Raw genomic sequence first — 21292 nt, 5'->3', positions numbered from 1 at the left:
CAGTATACTGCACGCACTTCCTTAACAGATTCAAACAATTTCTCTACTGTTGATGTCAAGCTCACTATTCTGAAGTTCTTAATTTTCATTTTCCTTTATTTCTTAAATATTCCGATTACATTTTCTACCTTTGAATTTGTGGGAAGTGTTCTAGAATTTATAGAATCGTGGAAGATCTTAACCAGTGAATCCACTTTTTTTCCACTGTCACTGTTGTCAACACCTCAGGATGCAAGTCTTCAATCCTATTTATCTATTCAAAACCTTTAACTGATGCCAAATTCCTTTCAGCTCCTCTTTCACTTCACGTATTGCTTTTGGATGATTTAGTAAACTGAAGTCTGCTGGAATGTGAAAGATCTCATGACATTTTATTGTAATTGAAGCTCCATCCAACAGCACCGTACCTTCACAGAAGGACTGCAGCAGATCACGAAGGCAGCTCACCACCCTTGACTCGATGCAAAATATACTGGCCTTGTACCATAATCCCCACATGCTGAAAAATGGATGAAAGCAACCATTTTGAAGAAGAGTAGAGAGTTTTTCCCTGTGCCCTTGTGAAATTTTTCCTTTCAACCAGCATCAGCAGATTATCTGGACACGATCACATTATTCTTCCAGGGTGCTTGTTGTGCACTAATTGGCTGTCACATTTCTTGAATTAGAGCAGTGATTAAACTTCATTGACTCTAAGAGCTTTGGCATGTCCTAGGGTTCAGAAAGGTGCTATAGAAATGCACGATCATTATTCTCTAGTGACATTAGAAACACTCAATTGATAAGTGCCTGATAATCTATTCCCTCCCATGTTCTTCAGTGTAATGTGAAGAACATTGTTTTTGAGTAGCCAGGACTAGATTTTCCCAGAGTGCACAGAGCCCATTGAGATGGTAGAAAGCTGACCTTTTGATGGAGAGCTGTAGTAGACTTTTACACTTGAAGAGCTGACTCTAAAACTGTCATAAAGAGATGCTTCTATGTGTTAATTCATAATAAAATATCTTCAGTTACACTAATAGCAGTCTTTGAAAAATTAATGTTGCTTATACAGATTTAATGTGCAAGTATAATGAGTACAGAATACTTCTCATGCAGTCTTCAAGGAATTTTTCAACAGAACGCAGCAGTATTGTACTCCTTTACTCTTGATGATGCTTCCCAAGGTGATAATAAACAGCAAGTTACAATAACAGGTTTTCCTTCCAATATGATATGGTGTTTCCATTAGAGAATCATTCAGAGCAATCCATTTTATAATAATGTCATTAAATCAGTCCTTTTTAAACAATGACTGCTGCTGCAGTTTTATGGAGGTTTTGATTACTGACGGGGAGCTGTGAATAATTGTACACCTGACTGACATGATGAGAATTTTTTTTATCCAAAGCTTTTTGCTACATCTTTTCCCAATTTTCAGTTGATTTGACCTTCATGTTACTGCCTATGTAGTCAGCTCATAGATGTTGTGCCTGTGCTACTCTGAGAACCTCCAAGAGCCACATAAGATATTGGATCTTTATATTTCTCACCCCACAATAATACTATTTGCATAGGTGCACAGCCACATGGGGATGGTATATTTGGTAATACTGCTGTAGAGTTCCACTATCACTGAATTTATCTTGAACGTTGCCTGCATTGCTGATTTTAGTGGGACATTGGTAGGGGACAATTCATAATGCTAATCAACATGGTTGTGGAGAGACATTGTGTCCCTGTGACAGGATCCAGAGTTTCAGGGGGAGAGCTTATAAAGGACTGATTTAATGACATTATTATAAAATGGATTGCTCTGAATGGGGAGAGCTTACAGTAAGGTTGCTTTAAGGACACCCTATTAAAATAGCAGTGCTTCCGTTACACTTCTGATGAAATGTCAGCTGAATATATAACTGTACTTACTTCCCATCAGATTCTGACTGGGTTGCTTTGTATTTCCGGCACTTTTGGTTCTTTCTGCTGGACAGTTAAGGAACATTGGAAGCAAAAAATTCAAAATGTCCTTTATACTCATCCAACGATCACAAAAGGTTGCAGAAACTCAGTTTGTGGTGGACATCAGTTGTATTTAAAATGCGGTACTCTTTTGTCCAGGTTGTGCTGTTTTGGGTCTTATTGCAGCAAATAAACCAGTGCAACCATTTAGAAATGCTGCACTTTTGAAATTTATTGTCTTTAATTTAAGATTTACAGTCAGAGGATCTCTACATTGGAAATATTATTGTGCATCATCTGTTGCATTGACACGTGATCTTTATCATAATCTATTAATTGTATGGATAATAAACTCTTCACCTTGTGGCTTAAATGCAAGCTTCTTAGAAATGGTTTGTTTCACTGAAGGACTATTGTATATAAATTAGTTTACGTAGTGCTGACCTTTTCATTGCCATGCGATCTAAAACATTGTACCCTAGAGTATGTCACGTCACGTCACTAATTCTTTGCGGAAAGTGGAAAGTGCCAATCATGTAATTGGATCAGACACTTTTGATCAGGATCCACACCACCCAATTTGATAATTTCCCAGACGTGCACATAATGATATCAGTCATCATTTGACACTTACTTCAAGCCTTCATAAATAAATTGAAGCTCCCAGATGCAAATAATGACTTTGTTTGGATGGCACAGAAAAGCAAGGAACAAGACCCATTCAGTTCTAGTTCAAGATGCCATTTCCAGGACAGGGTGTCGGGGCTTCAAATAATGCAGCTCCAAAACTCGCCCGAAGCTACTCGCACTCCTCCAAAAATATTCAAAATAGCAGAGTGTTTTTTGGAAAGGTGAACTGAAGAACCTGTTTATTGGACATTCCGGTGTTATCCACATGCAGGATGAACAGTTTTATGAGGCACTGTGCCTGAGTGCCGACACTTCTGTTCAAATGGCCTCCCTTCTATGCCTGCCAGTTTCTCCCCCGATAGATGATATAAATAACCTTTCGAATCAGACATTTATGATTTGTACTGCATGTCGTGTTGAGGAGAAAGAGTTCTGAGTGAAAAGTGTAAAGAAGATGATATGTGAGGTAGGGATGGGGAGGTGGTTGCAAGAGTGGGCAGGGTTTACAAGAAGTGGGAAATGTATGCATGTCTCCCTGAGTGTCCCATAAAGAATAGTACTGTATTTATTTTACGATGTGTATGATTTATAGTAGACTGTAGAAGACACCTTGATGTTAGAACCTCTATCTGGCACTGTTTTACATGGATTATACCACCAGTCGTTATTGTCTCCTTTCGAGAATGTTAGTGCTCCTTCCTTTGTCTTTTCTGTCCTCCAGGGAAGCTATAATGTTTGTTGTTGATTCAATGCCTTGGGGCAGTATGCCTTTAAGGGTACACTTCGATAACTGGACAGCATAGTGATGGCAGCTGCATTAAATTGGGCGTGCTCCCATCCGCATCTGCACGTGTCAAGATTTAACATATCTTTTTGGATACAAGCCATGCTAACACTAAGGCATACTTATTTGAATACAATTTTCCACACATTTTGATAGGGCCTGGCTTTGAGCTAGTTTTACATACAACAATATTTTGATGCACCAAAAAAAGATTAAATCCAATTTCCAAGCAACAATTCTTGGTCACCGCAGGTCTTTCTACAAATTAATAATACTTTTTATTTATTGTGATAAATCTGTGCCAATTGATTTATGGTTAGACTTAAAATTGTTTTGGTAAAGAATTTGCCCGTGGGTAATGGATGCATTTCAATTTAAAGGTAGCTGGAAGCAAGAGGGGAAATCACATGTTTCTCTGGTAAAAAATCAGAGTAGTTCACTATGGTTCAGCAGGATAAAAAAGTGCTGGAGTGAACCTCTACTAATTCCATGTCATTCACCAGACAAGAGTTCTCTGATAAAAATCTGAAACTAGCTTTCAGTGGAACGTATTCATTTTTTTTACACCATTCACTCATTTTCCATGCCATTGCTCAAGGATGCAATGTTTCTAAGAATAGAGATATTCTACCATTTCATCTAATAAGTAATATTCTGCTGCAGACATGGAGGGTTATAAGTTTACACTTCATTTAAGATTGGACTGACAGTACTCTTCTGGTTAACAATGAACTTTATTGAATCATAGGCGAGCACAAGGTCTAAATGTTGTAAATGGGTACATCTTTAGATGAATTAAGAGCTAATAGATTCTGAGATCAACCAGAGGGCAATTGTTTCTCTATAATTGTCAGATTGTAAATCTCTTTCAACTGCATCTTGTTCCATATGTGCAAAATGTTTTCCTTCACATTTAAGAGTACAAGCGCTTTGCACAGCTGCATTTTACAGACCTCAATCTGAATTGGAGGAAAGCCAATTTGTCTCTTTTGCTCGGGTGGCCCATTGCTTGATTGAACGAATTATTAAATTTCTATTACTTGTATTTGATTCTGACTACTTCTGATACTGAAAATCATGAGGTGTTTGGAAAAATATGCCATTTGCATGGTGTCCTATTGGTCATTGTTATACAATGTCTTCCTTGAGGGACGTCCTAGATTGAGTGCTTGGGCAAAAACCTGGCAAATGGAGTTTAAAGTGGGAAAGTATGAAATAATGCACTTCAGTAAGAGGATTCATAATGAGGATTACTATCTAAATGGACAGAGATTGCAAATGAGTGAAGTACAGAGTGGTCTAGGTGTTGCAGTACAGAATCGCAAGACGTTAGCAGGGAGGTCCACCAAGTAGTGAAGGCGGCAATGGATGTTGACCTTTATAGTGAAAGGCTTGCCTGGAAATTTCTCCTCTCAATGTAGTGAAGTTATGGAATTTATGCCACAGAAGGTTGTGGATGCTAGGTGATTGGAAATATTTCTGATGGGGATAGATAAATATTTGAAGAAGCCATAATTAAGTGTTGTGGGGAACTGGCACAGAAGTGGAGTTGAAGCTAGCACAGATCAGCTATGATCATATTCAATGGCAGGGTAGGCTTGAGGGATCTATTGGCCTATTCCTGTCAGGATGGTATATCTTTCAAAAATTAACATACAGAAAATGCTGGAGTAACTCAGTGGGTCAGGCAGCATCTCTGGAGAAAATGAATAGGTGACATTTCGGGTACAAACCCTTCTTCAGCCTGGTCTTGTGTGAGAGGCCAGGTTTCTTCTTAAATGTTTTTTTCAGAATTACTAGTTGATGTCAACCTCTAAATATACCTGACACCTTCCCATCCCATGAGATCCCCAAATCCTGTTAAGACCAGGTGAACTGAGACCACTAGCATTTTATGAACAAGAGTTTTAAAATTACAGAACCAAGGAGGAAATAAGATCAGATATTGCTTCCATGCTCCCTGAATTAGGCAATTGTCTTGCCATGGACCACTTCCATGGGCTTCTGTTGAAGCTTGACCATAGCACCTACCCGGGATGTTCACTCAAAAGCCTGACAACACTGTATTCATCCAAAAAACAATACAGTGCTGGAGTAGCTCAGTGGGTCAGGCTTCAGTCTGCAAAAGGGTCTTGTCCTGAAATGTTACCTATCCATGTTCTCTAGGGATGCTGTCTGACCCGCTGAGTTACTCCAGCAGCTTGTGCCTTTTTTTGTAAACCAGCATTTGCAGATCCTTGTTTCTACTGTTATCACCCAGCTGTCTTCATGTGGAAAACACTGATGAGACATTATAATTTAGTTAATCAACTTTTGTTTTTACATTCAGGGGGAGCATGTGGATTATTGGCTGCAGCTGCTCCAGCACCCCACTCCTCAACCCCTTCGATTCTTGCAATGAATTAAAATTGAGGCTTTAGAAACAAGTGACTTATTTTGTTTCTTTTTAGATTTTACCTAGAATTTCTTAGAAAAAAGGAATAATAATTGAATTCATTTTCTTCATAGTGCCATAATTCAATAATTAATAATGTTCAATACATTCCTGGTAATGTGCTTCACAGTATCTGTACCGCACTGGTTACAAGACCTTTTTTCATTGTAAGGGAGCCGAGCTACAGATTTAAAGAAAATAATTCTCTGCTCAAGGGTTAAAAAGAAGCAAGATTGTTCTGAAAGAAATCCTTGCCACTAATGGAAAGATCGAAAGCCCCTATATCACTTAGTACATGTCTACTTCTACTTTATACCTAAGGCATTCATTGTCTCAACTTTGGCTTGGTTCAATCAAACACAAGCCTAACATACAGCATCACTTGTGCATCAGGACATTGAAATATGGCTACAATTAGCTCAGATACAGTTCAATTATGATAAACAGTGCAGCACCCTTTAAGCTATGATTAAAAGGCCTCCCCTTTGATAGAGAGACCTAATTTCACATTATTATTGCCGGGGCTTGATTATAAAATACTCTCTGAATTTACAGTGAAGAGATGGATGTCGGGGCATCTTTATCATCTTCAGATCAGTGGTGATGCAAAGCTCTTCCCCCATACCATTCATTTTGATTTTTTCAGCGTGGCACCGCTATAGTCTGCCACACACAGCTGGGCAAAGTCACCCTTACGGTAACAGCATGATAGATTACTGCACCATAATGAAATGGAGACATCAAGCCTCCACACTAAAACATAATCCAACAGGATTGCACTGTCCTGAATGGATGAGAAGAATCGCTTCTCTTTCAGCTTCATCAAGAAAAGAATTACACACTGCAGTTGCAGCTCCTTAAAGCTGCATTGTGCCATCCTGATTATTGTTACACCAGACATTAAAAAAACCTTTTTAAAGCAGATTCTTTATCTTAAAATTTTAAAATTATTAGAAATGCTTTTAACATAGAGCCAAGTTGGCTAAACCTGTAAATATTGATTACATTTTTAGAAAACATGCAAAGCTTTTCAGTTTCAATGTTCGGTTTTCATTTCTCTTCAATTTTTCGCTACTCTCCTCTTATCACTGTTATTTAACTGTACTAAATGTTAACACTAAAGTTCTTATAATGAAAATCCATGCATAGTATTAATTCACTAAAAAATGTTTCAGAGGTGTCTCCAATGTGAGTTTTATATTGAGTTGAACAATTACTGATCTGAAGATGTTTCGGGTGCATTGCAGTTTAGTATTTTGATCTCCTAGCACACACTTGTTTTATCTAACAGAGAATATGGGAGTCAACAAAAAAAACCCAACCCTAATAAGTAAATTCATATTTTAGTAAGCTGTACAAAACATATTCTGAGGCAATCACAAAAAACAGATGTCCATGATACCTCAACCTCTGATTTTTTTTTGTTTAAAAAAAAAAAAGAGTTACAGCATGGAAATAGGTCCACCGGGTCCATGCTGACCAGTGATCACCAATGTACACTAGCACTATCCTACACACTAGGGACAATTTACAAATTTACAAAAGTCAATTAACCTACAACCCTGCATGGCTTTGGAGTTTATGTTATAGTTGGCTGAAACCAGTGAAAATTGTAATCAAGCTATCCTTTCTCTGGATATGGTATTCACTCTCCACATTTCATTTCATTGATTGCTATGAAATGCACTTTAATTTTACAAACTCTTTCATTCAAAGGGAATTATTTTTATTCTCTAAATCATATTGAGCTGACAGAAGCATCTTTAAGTAAAAGTTTTTAAATCTAGTTTTCTTTCTTCCAGACTGGTAGCTTTGAGTTTACCTAGCACTTGGCATCCTTTAATCCATCCGAGTATTTATGAAATAACTATATTATGAATTAATCAAAACAAATGTGCACAAAGCACCTAATTTTAAACTGAAAAAACATATTTAACAATACATTTTGACTTTCTTTATTTTACAAAATTTTTAAATAGTAACATCAAAATGCGGCAAAATACATTAGCATTGTTTCATATCTGCTCAGATGACATTTCTTGGAATATGTTCAACACACAAGTCATGGACAGATGAGGGAATGAGCTGCCAAAGGAGGTAGTTGAAGCAGTTACAATAAGATTTAAAAGACACTTGGACAGAGACATGGATAGGAAAGGTCTAGAAGGATATGGCCCAAATGCAGGCAAGTGGGACTAGCTTTGGTGGGGCATCTTGGTCGTCATGGATGAGTTGGGCTGAAGGGCCTGTTTCCATGCTATATAATTCTGTGTCACAAACATATCATTGAACATCTGCTGCTGCACAGAGTTATACAGCACATAAACGGATCATTTGATTCGCCACATCCATGCCAGCCCTCGTGTATGTTGACCAGCAGTTTGTGACTCAAAGTAGAGATGGAAATGTTGCTAATTGTTTTCCCTTGATGGTATAGAAATGATAGTCTACCAGTGTTAGTGTGTTACATTAGCAATGTGCAGCATCGACCGAGTTATTTTGAATGCAAGCCCACTCCTTCAGTAACTCCCAAGGACTCAGATATGACTGAACTGATGTGGCACATTTTTGCAATTCAAAATCTGTTGGCCCGCTCAGCAAATTGAGGATAGGGGGCAACGCGGGAGAGAATGAGCCAGAAGTTGTAAGACTGATTGGGATCTAGGGATGGTGTTCAGATATTGTCAAGTGGAGCAGGCCAAAAGCTCCATCAGGGACCTTGTAGTTTTATTGCTTGGTTTGGTTTGTTGGGATTGGAGGGGGAAATGGCTGGATAAGATGGAAGATCATTGGACACTATAAGCATTTTAGTCGAGCATTTTAGTCAGCACTTAGTTCAGTGCTGTAAAATTATGATGACTACTCTTGAAGGGTTGATTAATTTATCAGGCAGCACTCAGTCATTATCAGTCGCGTGGTGGCGCCATCGAGTATGGCTGCAGCTGTCTGTCCTTTCATTCTTTTTGTTATTTTTATTCTGTTTTAAAGTTGGTTTTTGGAGGTCTTTTAGTCTTTTTTTATGTGGGGGAGGGGGAAATTGTTTCTCTTAGTCACTTCCTGGTCGACGGTGCGACTATTCTCCAAGCCACATCTTCGCCCCCTCCTCGCGGCCTACCACCTGGATTGGCGCGGCCTTTCCTGCCGGAGACCAGCCAGAGCCTCAGCAGCGGCACAGCACTGGATTCCATCACGGAGCGAGCGATGCCTTACATGGGTCGCCGTGTTGGAGCTCCGGGACTGCTGACTTTGAACACCATGGAGCTGTGGTCTGCGGAGCTGACTGTAAACCACGGCGCCATGGGATCTCTCACCGAGGTCGCCAGCGTTGAATCTCCGCCCAGCTCGGCCTGTGGACTTCGGAAGCCGCGGTCTCCGTTAGCAAGTGGCCGATTCGGAGGCTCCGGGCCGCTGATAGTGTTCTTCCATTAGAGGGCCTGAAATATCGGGCTTGTAGCGGCGAATTCGGAGGCCTCAATAGGAACAGAGGAAGAGGACTGATGCCTTCCCTCACAGTGGGAAACATTGAATCTGCTGTGGGGGGGATGTCTTTTATGTGTTTATGTTTTATGTTAAATTCTAAAGTGTTGTGTTTATCTTATTTGTGTGCTGCATGGTAACTCAAATTTCACTGCACCAATTGGTGTATGTAACAATAAATGTCCTTTGTCAAAACAGTGTTTAGGCTGTGATAATCTTTAGTGCATGTCTGATACTGAAAACTCAAATCAACACACATGACTTACACTAAAGGGGGGATGGGGGACGGGGGACGACGACCAGCTGTATTTTTGGAATGATGTGAAGTGCCCTATGACTAGCCGTTATTGTAAGTCCCGCTGGTAATTGCATGGTCCTGAAATAAACAGCACCACCTGATGCTATTTGCAGAGTTGGTCATTTTCTGTTGATATTACACCCAATGCCCCTGTTGCTTGCCATCTTTAAGATGACATGAAGGCAAATGTCAGCTGTTGCTCATTGGCAAACTGCAAATACATTTATTTTCCAACTAACCTGCAAGCCAACCGTACAATTGACCTCTGAACTTCATGGCAATCCTTAGAGCCTCTCTGATTTACTGGAAGCAGCAGTTTAAACAATGAAACGTTTTCTTACAAATCTTTATTAAAACACAATATTTTTTTCTCTATCAGCACAGAATCACTGTCAACATTTTCCAAAATTAGCCATTCAGTTGAATACAGCATTATAATACTAACCAGAAATTTGTTTTTAGCACTTGGAAATTGAGGGTCAAAATGTGATGTCCTTCACAATCTGTGAAGAATTGATAGATGTTTAAATTAAATATTTCATTTATGTGAGGAAATATTAGTAAAAATGACCAAAATATCAAAAACTAATTTTTGAAGAAAACATTTCAATAATTTATTTGTGATTTCTTCATTTATTGAGAGGAAGGAAGAACTGGTTTTGAAGGTGTAGGTGAGAATAGTTAAAATTAATCTAACACATGTATCCGCAGATAAAAGAACTGTCATGTTCATAAATCAGCAAAGACAATCCAAAGTTAAGAGTCATTTTGTTTTGGCATTAGTATTGGTTTATTATTTTCATGTATACTGAGGTACATTGGACAAACCTATTCTTATGCTCCGAGGTAACAATTATTTTGAATTATTCAAACTCAAAAGGGTTATACAAATCTCCAGAAATCTTCAGACATTTAAAAAAAATAAAGATTTGCCTCTCTCTAATGTGGAAAGCATTTACATAGTTCTGCCTTTAATGGTTGCTGATTTGTGAGCAAGACTTGTTTTTAAAATATCCTTCAGATTTAACTTTCCACTTCTCTCGAAGTTATTAATTATCTTTCACCAGGAGAATTCTATTCTTTAAAATGGGATGAAGTACAACTTTGGTACAGGCAATGAACCAGACAGTAAGGCTAGAGAATAGCTCCAAAAAGATCCACTGATTCAATAGTGGATCAGATGAACCGAAGCAAAGGCAATAATGCAGTGGAGATGGATGGGTAGGCACAGTAAAATTAAAATAAATGTAGGCTGGTGAGTCACTTTTTTGCCAAAGCTTGCAAGTAACCAGCCACATTCTCATTGGCAAGTGGCTTTTTACTTGCACTTTTCCAGCCTACACTGCCCAGTAAAGGAAGAAATTACCTAAGGGTCTCTACCTCTTCATAGCTGCTGTTCTTGATTATTGAACAGTTTGCAGATGGAAGAGATGAATGTTCTTTTTGTGTACAACACTGAAGAGTTGAGACAATATATCTGTAGATACGTCCAGTATCTAACTAACTCGTGCCAACCTCAAACTCTGGATCCAGCACATAATTAATTCAACATAGCACCACGCTACTACTTGATAATAATCTAAAAAAAGAGGAAGCATTACCATCAACACTACAGGGAAATCAAATACTTTAGGATGAGCTAAAATAAATATTAAATTGCTATTCATGCATATATTGTGATATATTACTTCTACTACTTTAGGTTGTAATTTATAATCTGTAAAATAATTCCTGACATTTTCATAATTAAATCCATCACTTTTTACCAGAGGCTCGGATAAACTATCATCCAATGTTGGTTTTTAAGGCATTAAAGACGTCTTAAAACTTTGATTGGGGGACATTTTTTCTCCTAGTACTGAATGTAAATTTAAGAGATTTTCAGGATAGCATAGAGGATTTTATGAAAACAAACAAACAAAATTGAACCATCAATAGATTAAATGTTTTGCTCACAGATGACCATGAAGGATACTGTGGGTTTATGGGGCAAACTAGCATTCTGGAGAGAGGGTTGAATGAGGATTGGAGTGCAAAACAGAATTGTGATTGAATGGGATGAGAGAAGCTGATGCTGAAGGAATTCAAAGTTGAAATGATTTGAAAAAATTATATGTAATTGATTTATAGTTATTGACCAAACTCAAGTTTTGGGTGCAAAGGTTTTGAGTGCAAAATGCAGGCATCTTTCACCTAGAAGAATTAGGCGATATATTGTTTTCAAAACCAATAATTGGTTCATTTTAATATCAATACTACTTGTAGGCAACTTGCCATTGGAGCAGGTGAAATTTCCATAGTACCAATTGCTGTGGATGATTGAAAGGAGACCTTGGGATTTGAGGGAGTAAGAACAGCAATACTGCAGCTCCCCACCCCTCAACCATCATTTTTACACAAGAAATTCAACTTGCAGTGTTCCCTTTATAAAATGCTGGTTAGGGTACACTACATCAGTTACAACTGAGCAGTAAGCGGAAAGTACATAAACATTAGAAATTAAGAGGAGGTGTACACCACAGAGAAGATTTTATCTTCTCTTCCTGCCAGTTCCCCATAACACTCAATTTTCTGAATTTTCAAAAATGTATCCATTTCCTCTTCAAATCACAATTTTCTTAATTGCAATTAAATAATGTAAAAAAATTGAAAATAAATAGGGCTTTCAAAAGAAACTCGGGCTTTCAGAACAGAGTAATTTGGATGAGAAAATGGCTACCTGAAGGAATAGTTGAGGCAAATTGTATTAGTGATTTTAAAGGAGAAGAACGCCAAGCAAATAGGAGGAAAATGGGTTATGCTGATACAGTTAACTAGGGGAAGATGGCGAGTGGGGCAAATGGTTTTCGGGTAAAATCTCTGACCATCAAGTTCAAATCTTATTCGGTGATGATTTCTGTCCTATGTTAATAACAATGCTGAAGGACACCATTCAGCTCTGTCCATGAGGAGCAATTCCTTTAATCTTATTTTCTTGTACCCCTGTTGTCTCCCACACACTAATCAACTCCCCTTTGATTCTTTTTGCCATTCACCTACACTGCGGGGTAATTTACAGTAGCCAATTAAACCGACCAACTTATCTTTGGAATACAAAAGGAATGCCGAGCATCTGATGAAGCCCACATGGTCACAAATTCTGCACAGAGAGCATCTGAGATCAGAATCAAACCCAGGTAGCTGGGGGTGGAGGCTGCAGCATTAACTGAACCACCATAGATAATGAAGGATAGGTTTCTCTTATGTAATTTCCAACCGCTGGATGAGGCTTTATGATAGAAAACCGGACTGGCGCTAATTGTAAATCACCAGAAGCATGGTTTTTTTTTTAAATACCCCACTAAGATTAAAATTAGTCTAAGCTAACATGCTTGGACAGCAGTTAATAGAAATATTTTCATTGGATGTTACAAAAGATGAATGCTCTTTTCCACCATGCCATCTAACCATACATAATGTTTCAGCTGTCCATCTAGATAACTTTAATTTAACCATAAAATAAATAATAAAAACACTAATTAATCTTAATATAGATGGCTCTTCCCCATAGCACACAATATACAAAGTGATCAAAGCATATAAACAAAAGAGAAAGTTTACCAGGCATACTTGGCCAGCTTCTTACCTGGCAATAATGGATGACTATAACATGCGCAGTGACAAAGCCTCATCAACTAATTGAGTTTGGCAGACTCACTCCAATGAACCCTCCACTGTGCCATCCACAAAAGCAACTTGCAGGTGGTCATATATCTGGCATTCACCCATGCCGAGATGCCAGGCACTCCACCAAAAACTTATTTTTCAACTTGACAGGCAACTTGAATTTCCTTAAAATGTAGAAACAAGGAAGGGCAGATGCAAGTTCACAAAAAAAGGCACAAAGTGCTGGAGTAACTCTGCGGGTACGGTAGCATCATTGGAAATATGGATAGATGACGTTTCGGGTTTGAACCCTTCTTGAATTTCCTTTATTGTGAAGGAATATAGCAATAAAAATGTCCTCGCTGTGTATCTAGCATTGCACGTTCTATGAACACAGCAAAATGTTTTATAACCTGTGCTATGAATCTTAATACATGCAATGCTACTCTATAGTATTAAACCCAATAACTTATTTTGATCGTATCCTGAAGCTTTGTGCAATCAAATCCATTTTAATGAGGGTTGAATACAGTTTTGTTTCAGCAAATTTTCGATGGCAGATTAATGATATTTTGTTAATATCATTAATCTGTCCAATTTTTCATGGATAGTGGACAGTGCTGTTTTCTTTGTCCCGAATGTGCAAAATATATATTTGTGTGTACTTTGCTACGAGTGCCTTATATTTAAAGGCCTGCAAGGTGCTACTGCACAATTAATTCTGCAGACTAAAACAAGGCAGACTTGATGGTGGCACTGATCAAATAACATTAACAAACGCATCCTTTTCAGACAATAAAAATCTGATATCCTTAGCGTAGATTAGGCAGAGGTAGAATTCTGAACGGTCATAAAACGGTCCTTCCTCAAGCTAGGGTACTGTCCGATTCGCTTCTATCTCATTGTGGACTTTGGACTCTGGAATTGGTGTGCTACACTGCTGAGAACTATATTCTGCACACTGTATCTTTTCCTTTGCTGTACCCATTGTGCTTGAGTTTTGCTTGATTGTATCAACGTATAGTTTTATCTGATTTGATTGGATTTCATGTAAAACAAAGCTTTTCAGTACCTTGTTACACATGACAATAATAAATCTAAACCTAAAGACTTAAATGTATTAAAGAAACCTCCTCTAACCTAATCTACTGTTCCAGTTGTGAGAGAGTTAGATATAGCTCCCAGGGCTAACGGAATCAAGGGATATGGGGAGAAAGCAGGAACGGGGTACTGATTTTGGATGATCAGCCATGATCATATTGAATGGCGGTGCTGGCTCGAAGGGCCGAATGGCCTACTCTTGCACCTATTTTCTACATCGACAAGACCAAGCGTGAACTCAGCAATCATTTCGCCAAACACTTGCACTCAGTCTGCCAAGGACTTCTGGTTGCTGACCATTTTATCTCTCCTCCCCATTCCCATGCTGACCTTTCTGTCCTGCAAACATTAGGAACAGCACCTCATATTCCACTTGGGTAGCTTACAACCTAATAGTATGAACATGAATTCTCCAATTTTAGGTGACTAACCGACAGCTCCCTCATTTTCCTCTTCCCCTCTTGTCTGTAACCCCATCTGAATGCTCACCCAATCTTCCCCTCTTCGTTCATCTATATTCCTTTTGCTGGCTTCACAATTCATACTTCTTCTATCCTAATCTCACACCTTATTTGTCTTTTTATCTCTGGCCTTTGTCCCACTATCTGCCTATCAAAACCCCTCTCACTTGCATCCACCTATCACTTGCCAGGTTTTGTCCTACTCCTCCTCTCTTCCATTTTTCTTCCCTCCATCCAGTCCTTTCCATTTGAGATGTAGTTTGGGTTTGGAGAGTATCTGATAAACCGAAAATCAAATACAAGGAGGATAGTGGGAGGCAAGGTTCACTTTACTTGTTGCATATTGAATTAACATTATCAGATCTTTTCTTTTTCCATTTCCCTGGTGTGCATCATCCCTTAGGTGAATAGATTCTGCTGAAATGCATTGCAAAAACCATGAAAAACCAAATTCCATTCCCCCCGCATCCTCCATCTACATCCAAGCTCCAGACTGAGTCAGAGAACCTGCTCCTTCCCACAGTCTCACTTGGTCCAAGGGCTTCCATCCTTCAGCGGGACCTGCCTCACTTCCAACAGAGCTCACCTGCCTGTAGTTTATTTGTTCTAGGCGGGTGGTGGTCCAGTGGTCCAGTGGTCACTGGCTCAGGGATAAGTCAATGCCTCTGGTCAAGCCACTCTAAAAAGCTGGAGCGAAGTTTTGGCAATTATGGAATTAATTCTGATCAGATGATCTGTTCAGGAGTTCATTGCATTGCTTACTTGTTCTTCTGTATGTTGTAGTTTGTATTATCTTTGCACTTTAAAAAGTGACACCATCAATTTTTATTTTTTTCCTCAGATGACTGCAAGAATATTGCCAACATATTGAAGGAACTAGCACGAAGAGGGTTCACTTTCAAACAAACTGGATCCACCTATTGAAAAACAACAGCTCGTTGCTTTGGAAAAGGCCACGAAGATATCTGGGAAAAGCTGTTCAATCGCATGTGGCATGTCATCTATTGTCAAAAACTAAGCTAGTTTCATTATACCAGAATGATTGCATTTAATTATATTAATATCACACTAGATATATATTGCCTAATAAGGTGTATAGTTCTGTCACTAAGTTGTATAACATACCTTCCTTTTTATTTGAAAACTTAATCCTATCCTTTACCTCACAAAGAAAAGATTATTTTTACAAATTATCAATAAGGGGAAATGATTTTGTTTAAACTCCATCTCACCTGTTTTTTCCTGTAGAATTGTGATATACAGTGTCCTCCATAATGTTTGGGACAAAGACCCATCATTTATTTATTTGCCTCTGCACTCCACAATTTGAGATTTGTAACAGAAAAAAATCACATGTGGTTAAAGTTTTGGTTTCAGCATGCAGAAATTACAGCAGTGTTTATACATAGTCCTCCCGTTTCAGGGCATCATAATGTTTGGAACACAGCAATGTCATGTAAACGAAAGTAGTCATGTTTAGTATTTTGTTGCATGTCCTTTGCTTGCAATGACTGCTTGGAGTCTGCGATTCATGGACATCACCAGTTGCTGGGTGTCTTCTCTGGGATGCTCTGCCAGGCCTGTATTGCAGCCATCTTTAGTTTATACTCAGTAGTTACACACCTGAGCAATTGCAAACACCTGTGAAGCCATGTGCCCCAAACATTACGGTGCCCTGAAATGGGGGGGGACTATGTATAAACACAGCTGTAATTTCTACATGGTGAAACTAAAATCTAAGAAAATACCCTTTCATAAAATCTGACAATGTGCACTTTCACCACGTGATTTATTCTATTACAAATCTCAAATTGTGGAATACAGAAGCAAATAAATAAATGATGGGTCTTTGTCCCAAACATTAGGGAGGGCACTGTATAGATTGCCTCAAAGTGCCCAACATTAGGTACTTGAGGAGCTTCGTCCCACCTTTTACATTTGTATCCAAATTTCCTTGATCCTTTCTGGAGTGGCAGGGGTTAAACCGTATCTGCCGTTTTGTTCTTATGAACTTATACCGAGAATGATGCTGGACAGAGGCCCAATTTCCTTTGTGGTAACATTTATAATTGCAGTCTCTGTGCAATGTGAAAATACTCCACATCCATCATTTGGAATTACACAATTCTACTCTACACTTGCGTTTTCCTTTGCATCATCTAAGAGTTCACTTTGAAACACTTTCCTATTAAAGCAGCGTTAGCTGTTCTTACGTTTTTCCAGAAAGTTCTATTTTGTTTTGTTACTTAAATAATTTTCAAATTATGAGAGAGAAAAAAATGTTGAATGCGGGTGAAAGTTGAGAGACCAGCAATACTTGTGTGTTTCTTAAATTAAGGTAGCTGAAGTGTTTGAAAATTGATGAGGAAAATACATTTCATGTGACACTTTTGGAATTATGGAGAAGAAAAAGATGGCATGAGAGGTCAGCAAGTAGCTGAAGCAGTGTTTACATTTCTCTCTCCTGATTGATGGTTATCAATAAGGGAATAACAATCTTGGTTCAATCTTAATCTTCAATCAAATGCAATTAGTTTATGCCCAACTTATTGAATTTAATTAACCCATGTAATTATTCTATCACTACAACATCGCATGATGGAAACTGCATGTTGACTGAATCTTAATATGCAAGATTATTTTGTAATAAAAACTTCTGAAATGCAGATATTTCTTTATATCTTTTCTATACTGTTAGTTATTGAATTGTTTGTGAGGGCATTACTTTATTTTATGATCAGTTAGTCAAGTTTGCATTGAAAGAATTTAAGCAAATGCAATGAAAAAATCTGACTGGAGAAATCCAATTCTGACCTATCAAATGATCTAAATAAGATGTTTCAATATCTCTTGCATAAGAATATTCTGTAACCAAAAAAAAAACAGCCGCTCATTCCCAGTGAACCATTACTACCTGGAAAATATATATTCACACATTATTAATGTTAATTAGTTTAGAGATTCAGTGCAGAAACACCACAGAATCCCAGACACTGACACTATCCTACAAACTAGGGACAATTTACAATTATACCGTCAATTAGCCTACAAACCTGTACGTCTTTGGAGTGTGGGAGGAAACCAGAGAAAAGCCACGCAGGTCAGGGGGAGAACTCCCCTACAGACGGCGTCCGTAATCAGGATCGAACCCGGGTCTCCAGTGCTCTAGCAAGCTCTACTGCTGCGCCACCGTGCTGCCCTTTTAATTCTAAATGTAAATCAAAATGGATCGTGATTTCCACATTACAAACACAAATGACACTCATCATTTCCATGCACCAGAGACATTTCTTTGGAACTGTAATTTTTGGATTGTTGTCCAACTTGAACATAGTTAATAGACGTTTGACATCAGAGCAGTTGCTTCCTTGTTCTGATGGAATTACCTCTGCTACATTATTATATCCAGGTTGTTGTCTGAAATCTTGATTTGAGAAAGATTCCTACCTACCTAAAGGATGACTAATCGCAGTGAAACAACAGCTGAAAGATGTGTCACAAAGGAACTTGTTTTGTTTATCTTTGTTCCATCATATGGCTGGTTTGCACAATTTACCTCAACAGTATTACACGTGAATTTAGCCCTCAAACAGGTTACTACTCTTAAATGAATGTTCTTTCAAAGTTATTCTTCATATCCAAGTGAGAAAATTATCCATTTTATAAATCTCAGAATATAATATGGATTTTATGGAGTTATTTGTATATTAAGTACAGGCAATTACATTAACTATCAGTTGATAGAGATACCCGACATATTTTTAATGTTTTTGTCATTCAGTTCTAGATTGGAACATACAAAGTAAATGGCCAAAAAATTCATAGATCATTAGGAAACTCAATAAAACACGTAACCATCTCATTGTCAAGTGAAATGTAACACATTCACTACAAAATTGTTTACTTTAATCAACTTATGATGGAATGCACAATTTACTCTATCAATACATTTTACATTATTAATGTTAATGCTTTCACCACTTTTAGAACGATGCCTTCCATTTAAAAGTTGAAGGACCACCACCGTTGGTTTCCATTAGCCCCAAATCTCTACCAAACTTGGTTATAAAAATAATTCTATTTTCATAATATAATATCTCTATAACAGAAATTCATCAAGGCTGTTGTCGAAAATTTAGCGTTTTAGTGATTTATCAAAGTGGCATTAAATTCTGGGTTAGAAATGAACTGTAAAAAGTTAAGGTTAAGCCTATTTATTGATGTAGCTGCCAATATATTTTGGATAGCAAGTCACACAATAGAGAGAGCCGACATACCCCAATGAGCGAGGTGGATGTTTTACTATAGCAAGACCTTAAAAGCAATTCGTTTTTTCAAAGTGGAGAAGAGTTAACAGCTATTCAAATTTATGTTATCATGGTCATATATTTAAAGAGCTGTTAACTTTTGCATTGACATTTCACTTGATTTTCGATGTGAAAAAAAAATCTGAGATTTTCCAGAAAGATTTTTTCCTAAAAAGGCATTTTGACTTTTCTCAATGGTAAAGTCATAGATTCATACAGAAATAAAATACTGAATGTGGTCTCTTTCAGTTCGGCCCATTGAGTCCTTGCTGACCATCATTTGAGCCTCTGTACTGTTGACCTTTCTCATTTTGAAGCCTCATTGTGCCCCTGTTTGGTCCAGGTCATCCCACACACACCATGTGGACACCCAATTGAACTCAACAATGAGGATCATCACAGGAACAATCAGCTCAACACCACTCCCCTGGCTCCCTGTCCTATCCAACATAGCCCCTCCACACATCCGGCGAGTAGTCCTCACTCAAAGGATGCTCCAAAAGACCAAAAACTCCCCTCACCTGCCAATTCACATGGACATCTTCAACCCACCCACTGCTCGACTTCCATCTAGACGACCAATTTGGAAGAACCCACCACCAGCTGATTTCACCATCCAATCAGCTTGGAAAAAGGAATGGGAGTCCAAGGACGTCCCAAATAAACATCTGGTGTCAGACCCCACCCTACCGGTCCCTGGCACCAATCTCCCAAGGAAGCAGTGGACGACGCTGAATAGATTCAGGACTGGACATGGCCCCTGCTTGGCCAGCCTTCACAAATGGGGCAGCAGCCCAACCCCACGGTGTGCTTGTGGAGAGCAGCAAACAATGCAACACATCATTGAAGCATGCCCTCAACAAAGACTCAAAGGAGGACTTGTCACCCTTCATACAGCAGATCAAGAGGCAACTGCTTGGCTAAAGGACTTTGCATTCGCTAAATAAATAAATTTTGAAGCCAGCGCAGCCTATACATATTATTTGCACTGCTTATCACCATTTCAGCATTGATAAATGGTCACCTTTCTGAAAAACTACTGGGACCACACATACAAAGTACAACACCAGCCATATTTCCATCCCAGCCAGTCACATGAAAATCACAAAAACAGTAGATGCTGGAAATCTGAAATAAGAACAGAAAATACTGGAAACGTTCAGTAGTATTTGTGTAAAGAAAAACAAAAGTTAATGTTGCAGGTCAGAGTCCCTTTGGCACATGCTGTGCTGTCCTGGTCTTTCCCACACCGTCTCCACTCAACTTCAGGCCTACAGCCAAATTCCTGGGCCCAGAGGAGATCTTTCTGCACAGACACATGCCACTCAATAATCTTCAAATTCTTAGGCATTTGCACTGTCAACATCAATGTTAAAGTCTGGATATATCCCATTTAACCACAAAAGCTATAACAGAATTAAAAATAAAAATAAAACAAGGCAGACAGCATCTATAAGGTGAGAAATTTCACATTTTAATGACCGGTCATTACCCTTTTCTTACCAGATTTTGATTGCTGTTTATATTCACAAGTCAACTACTCTAATATCATGTCTCCTCAATCTCACTCCTTCAGCATTTGCTCAATTAGCATATAAAAGAATTTGCTAAAAAAAAAACAGACAAAATTACAGCTGCAAGTAACTGCATTCAAAGATTTAAAGATCTCTTGGTTTATCTTGCATTTAGTGGCCATTCATTAGGTTTTTGTATCATTTTCCAATTGAGGAATTCAGTTTCATTCAGAGTACAGCATGTAAACAGGCCCTTCGGCCCATCAAGTCCACAAGTTCTATGCCCTACACACTAGGGACATTGTACAGAAGCCAATTAGCCTATAAACCTGCACGTCTTTGGAATGTGGGAGAAAAGCGGCACGCCTGAAGAAAACCCATATGGTCACAGAGAGAACATGCAAACTCGTATAGACACAAGTCAGGATCGAACCCGGGCCAATAGCTCTGTTAGGCATCAACTTTATTGCTGTGCCACTGTTCTATTGGATCACTCCATAAGCTCTCAGCTTTTAAAGAAAAAAGCATAATTCTTAAAATATTAAGAATTACTTTCCCACTCAAAGTGCATAAATCATTTCAGGTCAGGACTCACAGAAATTACTTGAAGAGACTTGCATTTAGACTCATAGAAGCAACTGTTCATTCCTTTCACCATAAATACTCAGGTCAAGCAAGATCTATGAAAGAGAAACAGACTTTA

At 38.4% G+C, this 21292-nt stretch overlaps 1 protein-coding gene across 1 annotated transcript in view; it reads left to right on the top strand.

The window, feature by feature from the left end:
* Positions 1 to 16136, top strand: part of eri3 (ERI1 exoribonuclease family member 3) — a 298681-nt gene extending 282545 nt beyond the window's left edge. Inside the window, exon 8 of the mRNA XM_033028710.1 lies at positions 15610 to 16136. Coding sequence (XP_032884601.1) covers positions 15610 to 15692 — 83 coding nt within the window. The 3' untranslated portion in view covers positions 15693 to 16136. The remainder of the gene's footprint in view (positions 1 to 15609) is intronic.
* Positions 16137 to 21292: the final 5156 nt, after the last annotated feature.

This window comes from Amblyraja radiata, chromosome 10 (assembly GCF_010909765.2).
Source record: "Amblyraja radiata isolate CabotCenter1 chromosome 10, sAmbRad1.1.pri, whole genome shotgun sequence".
NCBI classification, from domain to species: domain Eukaryota; kingdom Metazoa; phylum Chordata; class Chondrichthyes; order Rajiformes; family Rajidae; genus Amblyraja; species Amblyraja radiata.
The sequence above is the reverse complement of the archived record's forward strand: the minus strand, read 5'-3'. Positions and strand labels throughout refer to the sequence as shown.